General features: G+C 43.7%; 1 protein-coding gene across 1 annotated transcript in view; it reads left to right on the plus strand.

Annotated features, from left to right (window-relative positions):
- Positions 1–11746, plus strand: part of epha6 (eph receptor A6) — a 981976-nt gene that overhangs the window by 962258 nt on the left and 7972 nt on the right. The window contains exon 16 of the mRNA XM_086006600.1: positions 5532–5681. Coding sequence (XP_085862726.1) covers positions 5532–5681 — 150 coding nt within the window. The remainder of the gene's footprint in view (positions 1–5531; positions 5682–11746) is intronic.

Genomic DNA, 11746 nt, shown 5'->3' on the forward strand with positions numbered 1-11746 from the left:
GGCCTTCAACTGAACTTCAGCCCCCAGAGCTTGTCTATCAGTAAGACCAACTACTTCCAGCTCCATAGCACTGCTTGCTCTTTCTCCTAGCTCAGCCACTGTAGCTGAAACCTGATACATCACCTCCAGGTTTGACTACTCTAATGCTTGCCTTGCTGGCCTCCCATGCTCCACTGTCCAGAAACTGCAACTTATCCAACACGTATCCTGGCGCACATTAAATCCCACTCGCCCATCACACCTTCCTAGGTTGAGCTACATTAGCTTCCTATCCCCTAACACCTCAATTTTAAATGCCTCCAAATTGTTGCTTCATCTTTGCCACCTCCTCTAGCCCTACATCTTTCCCAACTCACCATTGCTCTGACTCCAGTCTCTTGTACAGTCACCTTCCATTGGTGGCAGAGCTTTCAGCCACCTGGGTCCTACTGTCTGGAAAACCTTCCCTAAACCCCTCCACCTCTGCAGCTCTCCCTTCCTTTAAAAACCTCCTCAAAACCGATCTCTTTAACCAAGCTTTTGTCACCCTCCTAATATCTTCTTTCCTGGCTTGTCATCTTATTTCCTTAAGGCTATCTGTGAAGAGCCTTGGTACATTTTTTTTTTTACTTTAAGAGCACTACAGAGGTATCTTTGTTAATGCTTCAGTGGCGTGTATACCTTTACTTCTCTATCATGGCGAAGAAATATTCTCTGTTTCCTACTGAATGTGGTTTAAATTACCCCCAATCATTCTCCATTTTCCTTGGGAGCCGTTTATGTTTATTGATGTAATGAAGTTATGTTTTCAGTTCAGTTTATTATTTGGCCAAATTTTATTAATCTGGTACAATTTTTAAATTTAATTTCATTCACTTCATATAGAATTCAAGCACAGAATAATACAGAGCTGCAACATCTTACCAACCCCAAAAAATAAATGTGTGCAAACAGAAATAACATTGAGGCACTTTGTTTATATAAGACTATTAAAAACTGTTCAGTTTGATTTTGGTGAATTAACATGGGCAATTTTTCTACTTGTATGTCATTATTTGTAGATTTATCAGTGCTGCTAGGTGAAGTATCCTTTGTTTCAAATATGTATTTCAACTTAGGGTGAGAAAACTGGTATATGAAGCAAATTAACTTATGGCAGTTAAGGTTTTTACCACAAAGTTTAAGACAGAATGTTGCTTCAGTTTTCTTTTCTCTCTCAACTTTTCTGCTTTACTCCCCTGAAGGATTTGTTGGCATACAGAGTTCTTCAATTGGAAACAGCAGTAACTCCTTTTCACTGCCTGTCATTGCTGCTGTGTAATTGTTGGATGGTGGACTGACTGTCAGTTTTTCATCCCTCAGATGGCGAGCCCCAGCAACAGCAGAGCTGCATGTGGCAACTAGACAAGTGCTAATGAAGCTCATTCCTAACCGTGCCAGCCTAAGTCTGTTCAAAAGGAAGCTTTGGGATTTGACCTTATTGGGTAGCAGACATTCTAGCACCTATGATTTTGGGCCACCCTGCTGATTTTAATGCGTTTCTTCTTTGTAGGCAGAACCTTTGCAAATAGCTTGTGGTGAAAGCCACACAAGGCTGAGAGCGTCTTTGAAATGTTCTGTCTGATATTCACAGCCATAGACCTTACTACCATATTGCATCATCATCTATAAAGACTTCCTTTCATTTTTTTTTCCTGAAAATAAAAGGTTAGATAAAATAAAAATAGAACTGATAGAACAAGGTTAGAAGAATTAAAGAGTCCAAATATTTTTATGTTTACTTAAAATTGTGTTTTAACTGTATAGTTCAGTTCTATAACCTTGATATCTAAGTAATTAGGCTTCTCCTTGTGGTTTAATGGATCAGTTCACTGCTAATCATGAGAAGCTAGGAACTGTGGAGTTCGTGTACAGAAAGCACTAAAAGCTAATGAATAGGTACAAAAAATAACTTAAAAGGCTAATGCAATGTTGGCCTTTATCTCAAAAGGGGTGAAAGTTATGTTACAGCTTTGGTTAGACCTCATCTGGAGCACTGCATTCAGTTCTGGGCACCGGACCTCAGGAAGGATATACAGTCCTTGGAGGGTTGCAGCACAGATTCACCAGAATGATACCGGGGCTAAAGGGATTAAATTATGAGGAGGGTTGCATAGACTAGGCTTGTCCCTTGAATATAGAAGATTAAAGATTGATCTAATTGAAGTATTTAAGATGATTAAAAGATTTGATAGGGTAGATCGAAACTATTTCCTCTGGTGGGAGAGCCCAGAACAAGGGGCATAACCTTAAGTTAGAGCTTGGCCGTTCAGGGGTGATGTCAGAAAGCTCTTCTTCACACAAAGATAGTGGAAATCTGGAAAACTCTCCCCTAAGAAGCTGTTGAAGCTAGATCAATTGAAAATGTCAAAACTCAGATTGATAGATTTGTTAGGCAAGGGTATTGAGGGTTACGGAACCAAGGCCGGTAGATGGAGTTAAGATACAGATCAGCCCATGATCTAATAGATTGGTGGAATAAGCTTTTAGGTATTGAGCATACAAATTAAAGAAGGGAATGGTAGTGTAGTGGTTATGTTACTAGACTTATAATCTAGAGGCTTGGTCTAAGAGAACATGGGCTCAAATTCCACCATGGCCGTTTAAGAATTTGAATTCAGTTTTTAAAAATCTGGCAATAAAATCTGATATCAGTAAAGGTGTCGGATTGTCATAAAAACCCAACTGGTCCAGCCTATATGTGACTCCATTCCCACACCAACATGGTTGACTCTTAACTGCCCTCTGAAGTGGTCTAGTAAACCAGTCAGTTCTATCAAACCATTACAAAGAATTGCAGAAGTTCAAGATAGAAGGAAAATTGACCTCCGTGCTGTGGACAGGGGAGGAGAAAAAGGTCACTATTGAGTAACCCATGCTGGAAAGGGCATGCGTGGGCATCGGGTGAGGACATGATTGGGCTTGGCTATGATGCACCATATGGTTGAATAGTTTGCTAACACTCGGGCTTACACATGGAGAATGTCAGACCACTGCTGACTCCTAGGGATCTAGATCCCAGCAAATGTCAACGCCTTTAAGAGGAGCGAAAAATGAGGGGGAGTTTATTCAAAAAAATATAAAGCCATTCTGATTGTGGAGTAGTTTAGCTAATAATCTGGTGTTAGCTGATATTCTGCAGCCCACAAAGATTGATGTGTAGAACACACTATTAAAAAGTAGAGATCCAAAAATAAAGTTGTGGCTATCAAGAGGTGGAGCCAAGTTGTTCACTCCTAATATAAGCTCTCAAGAAGGGAACATGTCACTTTATACCTTTTGATTTATATCAGTCAGTTCTTTGAAAATCTAATGAAATGGGTTTGCTGTGTACATTGAAAGCCTGGTATATTCAGAGGAGACCTGTAAACAATTAAACCTCTGAGGAAGCAGTCCTGGAGGTTGCTTTATCTGTCTTTTAAATCGGTATCTCAGATACTTCTTTTTGCACCTGATAAAATCTACAACTGTTGGTACTTACAGCTAATTTAGATAAATGGGCATCGACATCGTACAGGATAAATGTTCACTTGTTGCATTCTCAACAGCAGTTAGTTATTTTTTAAAATTCAGTTTGTCTGCATTTGAAAATGTTCACAACTGCACATAAAAACAAGTAGAATTTTTAATATTTAGCAGCAGGAACTCACTTAGAGAGCTAGATGTGTTCAAAGTTGATGGAAAGGAAAGGAAAGGAAAAAGGAAAGGTCTTGCATTCACATAATGCTTTTCATGACCTCAGGACGTCCCAAAGTACTTTACAGCCAATGAAGTACTTTGGAAGAAAAAAAAGTTATGTATATGCACACACTTCCTGCATTTCCAGGAAGTGTCACGTCACACTCTTTGCATCAGCCTAGCTACATAGAATTACATAAAATATGCAGCACAGAAACAGACCATCAGCCCAACCAGTCCATGCCGACATTTATGCTCCACTCGAGCCTCCTCCCATCTTTGCTTATCTAACTCTATCAGCATAACCCTCTATTCCCTTCTCCCTCATATTCTTGTCTAGCATCCCCTTAAATGCATCTATACTATTTGCCTCAATCACTCCCTGTGGTAGAAAGTTCCCTGGGTAAAGAAGTTTCTTCTGAATTCCCTATTTGATTTCTTGGTGACTATTTTATATTGATGGTTTCTAGTTTTGCTCTTCCCCACAAGTGGAAACACTCTCTCCGTGTCTACCATATCAAAACCTTTCATAATTTTAAAAACCTCTATTAAGTCACCCCCCCAGTCTTCTCTTTTCAAGAGAAAAGAGACCCAGCCTGTTCATCCTTTCCTGATAAGTATGCCCTCGCATTTCTGGTATCATCCTTGTAAATATTTTTTGCATCCTCTCCAGTGCCTCCATATCCTTTTTATAATATGGCGACCAGAACTGTACACAGTACTCCAAGCTATTCATTTAAATTACATCTAACATATATACTTAGCAGATAATCTTGCTTTCAGTGCTCCCAGTTTGTGTTTCCAATATTTATAAGATCATCAGAACACTTTGATTATGTTCTACCTCTTTTTCTCCATATAGTACATTTCTACTCTCACCCATCTCCTATATAGTGGTCTCTTCTCACATCATGAAGTAAACAATATGTTTGGTAATTTGGAGGTCCTGTCAGTTGCTACTTTTAGTCAGCTCTATAAAACATCCTGCTCTGCGACTGACCGGCCAACAGAGGAAAAATCCAGCCCATTGTTTTGAAAATAAAATTTCTAATACCATAAATGCATAAAAAATTAATTTCAGAACAAAATCATTAAACTTACCCATGCAGCTGCCTTTTCTACCTTTGAACTCTCTACAATATTACCCTCCACAGCCTGTCCTACATCAGAAACCTGATAGTTGACTTCAGTTGTTTCCTACCTGATGCCTTTTCCTTCATAGCTTCCTGACCTGTTTTTTGGCTTAAAGTTGTGCTCGGTTGTGCCTATCCCCACAGTCTGAATATGTCTGGCCCCTATTTTCTGTTGGACTTTTTTTTCTTTTTTCCTGTTTGAATCATTTTTCTTCTCTGTTCTTTACAATTGGTCAATTGTTATACATCTTTTTTGCTTTATACTGAGGGAATAATGTATTGGATTGCCTTTGCATGATTGAGCCTTTTTCCCTATCTTAACTTTTTTTAAAGGTTCAGACTGTGTTTATTGTTTTCCTCTGCATTCATTACAAATATTGTTCACTAAACATTAAAGTCTTGGTAACTGACTAATGGCAGGTCTAAGTAAATGAGAATAATCTAGGCAAGTTTTTTATGTTCAGGTGATAAACTGTGGCAGTGAAATGCACACACATAATAAAAGGTGCTCAAATGTGTTTTGTTGATGCTGTTCTGGGTTAAACTGAATTGGATTCTCATCTGAATGAAGAGTGCAGCCTTTGTGGGCATGATCCAAATAATGTATGCATCTCTGTGTGTAACAGTTGGAACCTAATGCTGGAACAAGGTCTATATTTTGATTCTGAATGCAGATGATTTTTGATTTTTTGTTTAATACAGATTACCAGAATCGCCTGGTGAACTCCCAGAATTCTCTTTGTTTGTCTCAGTAAATGATTGGCTGGACTCAATCAAGATGGAACAGTACAAGAACAATTTCATGGCTGCAGGCCTCACAACTCTGGATTCTGTCACAAGGATGAGTATTGAGTAAGTGGAATACAACATCACCCACTCTTATGGTGGGTGACCAAATCTCAGTTCTCTGAGACCACTGCCTGGGTACCATTCATATTCATTAGTATGTTATCTTAGACTAATGCAAACACATGGTTTGCACCATTAAAGCGCCAAAATTGTGAGCCTGGCTAAATTGAGCCAGGACCACTGTTCCTAAGGCATATAAACGCATGATGTGCTGAGAGTGCCGTGGGGCTCAATCGGGAATATCAGAGGTCAGAAGCCAGTGAAAGGCCTCAGGCTTCCTGTACAATGCCGCAATTTTTGGGGGATTAGTCAGCTATTGGGGACTTAAGTTCCCCTTGCTTGATTTGATTATTTAAGGATAAAAATAACAGCAGCAGCAAATAAGGGTAGCCCCTATATTAGGGAGTGCCAACCAGTAATTTATTTTTCTCTCTCGCAGCATTCCCCTGAAGCATTCTTTCTAAACAGGCACTTAGCATCTGGAGCACCACTCAAGTGTTCCAGTCACATTATGGAGAGGCTCCTAATTTAAATAAATTGTGGAGCCTTAATAAATCTTGGCTCATTTTGTGAGCATGTTCCCATTATTCTACGCACTGGTCAGCTGGTTGTATTGTGCTGTACTGCGCACATCAGGTACATGGTAGACTTCAGTCCTTCATATTTGACAATATGGGGAGCCAACATCCAATGCACATCGACATAACAAGTACTAGCCATCACATTGTCGACCCCCAAATGATAGGCACAAATCCACAGTGTTGCAATTCTTTTCAGTCACTTGCCAAAGCTGCGCCTTATAACATCTGTGAATCCTTTTTACCCCGCTGCCACCTGATGGTACTCTTTTCCTCCAATTTTAACTTTAATTAAGCTTAGTAAAGAATCTCTCTCCATTGCTCCATTATGTTCTACCATTATCAAGTTGTTTCTCTGATAGACCTGTAGATCCTATACTCACTGAGTTCTAGTAAGTATTTTTCTCCATCATCCTCTAGATGTGCACCACCAGACCGATCTGTCTCCTATCTCAACTCCCTTAATCCCAGCCCATCTTTCCTATTTTAAAATTAGCTGATGTCCACTGTATTCCCCCTGATCCTTCAAACCACCAATTTATTGCCCTTTCATCTGTATTTTCCTATGTTAAAGAAGGTATTGTTAATTCTCAAATCTTCAATTACCTTGAAAGTTCTGGCCTAATCAATGATCATCAGAATGATTTTGGCATTGTTCCATGCTTATGTTATGCACCTCTGGAGCGCTGTTCTTGATGACTTTGGAGAATCATCTGTCATTGCATTGGATGTCTCCAAAGTCTTTGACAGAGTTTGGCACAGTGAATTTCTGAACAAGTTACCATCTTATGGTCTCCTTCATGGCTATTGTGTTTCATTACTAATTTCTTTCCTTGCCTATACTGCAGTTGCTAGTTCATCCTCTGACTCTTTTACTATTAGCTCAGGTGTTCCCCAGGGTACTGTCCTCTTCCCTGCTCTGTTCCCTCTTCAAAGAATCCCACATCCCTTGAACCATGCTCCTAATGCGCCCAAACCTCAATTTCCCCAGGACTACCATATCCCAGAAACCCCTTCCTAATGTTCACGCATATCAATATCACATCCCTGAACCAGTTTCCCAACACTATTATTACTCACAACCCCCATCACAGCACTGCCACATCAGACACGCTACTCTCAGACTTCAGAAGCCCCCCCTAACCCTCCCCCCCCTCCACACTACTGCCACACCACACAAGCACCACCCTAGACCCCCAGACCCCTCTATTACCATCTCCCACCCTGGCACCCCTCTCCTAGTACTCCCATCCACCTAGACCCTCTCCTACTCTTCCCACATCCTGAGAACCCTCTCCCATTCGTACCCATATTGATGCCCCTTTCTCAGTGTTCCCAAACACCAGAATCTGACATCACAGGCTCAATTTTGCCAGGCCCAAGGAGGCGGGATTGGAGGCGTGTGAGGTGTTAAAAACGCAAAAAATGTTGTGCGGGCCCAATCCTGCCTCCATCCCGCCTCTGAGCAATTTTCCCAGAATCAGGGTTTTAGACCCCATTTCCATCCCGCCTTCAAGAGGTGGGATAGGCCCTTAAGGCCCTTAACAACCACTTAATTGCCTCTATAATCCCATTTTGAGAGGCCTTTCTGATTTTTAGACATTTCCCCCATCCTGCACGCCTCCTCTGGAACACGCCAGTGAATTTCTGAACAAGTTACCATCTTATGGTCTCCTTCATGGCTATTGTGTTTCATTACTAATTTCTTTCTTTGCCTATACTGCAGTTGCTAGCTCATCCTCTGACTCTTTCACTATTAGCTCAGGTGTTCCCCAGGGTACTGTCCTCTTCCCTGCTCTGTTCCCTCTTCAAAGAATCCCACATCCCTTGAACCATGCTCCTAATGCGCCCAAACCTCAATTTGGCGGCCTCACAAGTGGATTGCTTAGTAACAGCTGCAGCATTTGTAGGTGGCAGAACTTTGTTGTCTCAGGTCTGGGGGAACTTTTAGCAGGCATATTCATTGTTCTGGAAGTTTGGAGCCTGACACCCATCTCCAGTGTGACCTCCTGGGAAACCCCTCTCCCCACCTTGACAGCGCTTCCTCAACGAGGTATATAGCAGAAGCATGGGAACCATTTATTTCCTTTCCTCCTGGACATCAGATTCGGACGAAGACCAGCCGCGGCAGCAGCAGAACCCTTACCAACAGCAGCACCAAAAGCAGGAGCAACAACAGGAGCGCCAAGCTGCTGCTCACCCACCTGAAACTGCACAGACCAGAAGATGCCAGAGCGCGACCACATTGCTGCCCGGGAAGCAAGGGACGCACTCATGTTGGCCAGATTTGCTTAGCCTGCACAATCAAACACTTTTGTCTCGCACCTTCACTCCAGAGCATCAACAGTGGACAAGAACCTGCAGATTCCTATCATTCTGACCACCGTACTGACAATTGCAAGTCGCCCTAAGCCTTCAATGTGAAAGTCCCATTTGCGAAATGAAACAGGCCACAACTTCAACAGTTTGCCATCAAACCTGTTTATGATACCATGACAAGGATGGCTGGTCCAAATACAATACATCACAGCACCCAAGTGACTATCCTCTTACGCATGCTCCTATATGCTGCTTCCCCTGTGGCTTCAGCAGATGTGGCGGCCCCTTGCTCACTTTCTTGCTGCTCCTGTCTCGACGCCTTTGGCGGGCGTCCTCTGGGGTTGTGAACCTGTGAGGGCTCGGCAACAGTCTACTGCTCCTGCGGCTGTGCAGGGGCTGAGATGCCCATCTCAGTTGGGTGAGGACTCTGGTGGGTCTCTAACCGAGGGCTTTGCAGTGGCATGGTCGTGTGAGCACTTGGAGAGGAGCCCCCACTTCCTTGTTGTCTGCCACCAATATCCCTCTCATGGGTCAGCCCCACTTCAGAGCTAGCAAGTGGCTTGACAGCACCTTGCTGCACTTCAGGGGGGCCATGAGGACCTGTTTCTGCACTGGAAGTCCTACTCCAGAGGACTTCCATGAAGGTCTGGTTTCTATGCTCAATAGCTGACCATCACTCCTCAAGAGATGTCATTCTATTCTGAACAATGACCGTATTTTCAAGACCCTGGCGACTAAGTTGCTCCATGGCCGTAGCCATCCTCTCCTCTACCGTAGCCATCCTCTCCTCTATGGTAGCCAGCCTTACCATGGAGTTAGCCATCTTTTTCACGGAGGTTGCCATCCTTTCCGCGGTGCTGCGTTCATGCGCCAATGCCTCCACAAAGGCTCTGCTCATGTTCACGATGGACTCCTCCATTTGCTCCACAGTCGCAGCGACCCTGGAGACAAAACCTGCCAGAGACTCCTGCACCTGTTCCTGGAGTTCCAGCACCGCTCTCCTTCTGGATGGACCCGGAGGCAGAGGGTCGACATGCAGCAGATCCGAGCTGGCTGAGTCCTGCGCCCTCCGCCGAGGACTCTCCACTGCTGTCCCTGTCTCCATCATCTGCTGATGCACACTTGTGAGCTGTGATACCAGGTGCCAACACTACTCTATCTCGCGAAGGTCCCACCGAGGTGTGAGTGTCTGCGCTGGTGCTGGGTGCGCTGAATTCTGCTGACGCTGCGCCCTCAGAGGTTGCAGCTTCCTCTGAGGAGTCTGAAAGCTCAGGCTCTTCCTCCTGGACAGTGGGGACGGGGGCTTTCGATGGTCCTGTGGGGGAGTAAAGGAAAGAGTTAGAGATGTGAGGTCAAGGTTACATGCACATTGAATAGTGCAGATGATCATAAGTCAATCTGTTAGAGCATCAGATTCATTATCAGTGACTCATGCAATGTCAATGAGAGAGATGCCAAACTATTCTGTCACCAGCTTGCTGCGATGCGCCCGTCTGTCCGTCCCCCACTTGGGCATTCTCCTCGATCCCGGCGATTTCCAGGGCCGCCTCCTCCCAGGTGGTGAGCTGGGCTACTGAGGGTGGCCCCCTTCCTGTCATGGCTCTTTCCCTCTTATTGTGGGCTCTCTTTTCCTGCAATGAGGGACACAAGTGTAGTTTGAATGAGATTGAAGGAGTGAGTGTAGAGAATCCATAGCATAGATGCTTAGAAGGGAACAAAGGGTCCTCCCTGTGTGTTGTAAGTTGTTGTTGTTGTTGCATCGCAGTGATAGGGAGTGTGAGGGCTACATGGTCGAATAGTTAAGTGAATGTGACCATAGAGAGAGAGGCAATGGGTAAGGGTGCAGGGATGTAAGTGTCAAGTGGGATGTGGAGGAAGAGGTTAGCAAAGCAAAGTGCTGGTGAGGAGAGGCGATGGGGATCAGATTGAGGGAGGTGGGAAAGTCATACTCACTTTTCCTCTCCGGAGAAGGTCATGAAACCTCTTCCTGCATTGCAGCCAGGTTCTGCGGCTCATCGATTTGGAGCTGACCTCCTGGGCCACTTGCAGCCACACAGCTTTAGTCTGCTGGGGTGGCTTTTTTCTCCCTGAGAAAGGGAAGGGCACCTCCTTATTCGATCTTGCTCCCTCCACCAGAGCTTGGAGGGAGGGCTCATCGAAGTGCAGAGCACACTTTTGCCTGCTGGTGGACATAGTCGATCAATGAATTCCTTACTACAATCACCATAAAGTTTGCAGTCTCCAGAAGAAGCAAGGCTGCTTGCAGGCCTTAAATCCAGCAGCATTGATGACGTCATCGGAGGCGACTTTCTGGATGAAAAGACTCATTGAGCCAGGGGTTTTCACACGCTGGAAATCAATTGCCCAATTAGGGGAAAATCGCAGTTTTTCCCCACTTCACTTCGGAGTCGGGGTCCTGACACGAATGCCACCTGACACGCCTCAGCCCGCCCACACTGGCAAAATCGAGCCCCACATCCTAGCATCATCCTCTGACATACTACTTCCACTATTCCAGACTCCTGATGGGACAGAGTGCCCATTTGATATCCTTGCAATGGCCTGCTTTCCCCTGAGAGACATGCAGAGATTTATTTATATAACTAGTATATAAGGACAAAAACACCCTCTAGCCTATAAAATCTTTATCAACCACCCCCAAACCTACAAAATTGATGGGCAGCAAAAGACCAGCTGGTCCATCAAGCCTGCCCCTAAATGATAAACAATTTGTTGCTTCATGGTTAGATTTTCATTCAACTAATTTGAGGACCATGGTGGGAGCAATACAAATGTTAGCTGGTCTAGACTATTACCTGAAGCTGGTGTAAGCTTGTTTGGGCATCACTGGAGAATACTGTTGATCCACTTGATCTGTCTATTCCCTGAGTGGGCTTTGGCTAGCATTGCCACCCAATTTAATGTAGTTTAATATTCATTGTGTCATCAGCATTCTGGCATTTTGTAAACCTCAAAGTAGATAATTAGAAAAGAACAATTGATCTCCAGTATGCTCTGGGGTTCTCTTCCCCTCTTCTTTTTCCTTTTCTATGAAAACATTCTGGGGAAATACCTTACTTTATGAAAATGAACAACCATCAGCGAATCTTGCTTTTTTAAAATAATTTTACAAAATAATGTGGGCTTGATTGGACAGCTCACATCCCCATT

This window comes from Somniosus microcephalus, chromosome 14 (assembly GCF_052327205.1).
Source record: "Somniosus microcephalus isolate GS21.2 chromosome 14, FLI_Smic_1.0, whole genome shotgun sequence".
NCBI lineage: Eukaryota > Metazoa > Chordata > Chondrichthyes > Squaliformes > Somniosidae > Somniosus > Somniosus microcephalus.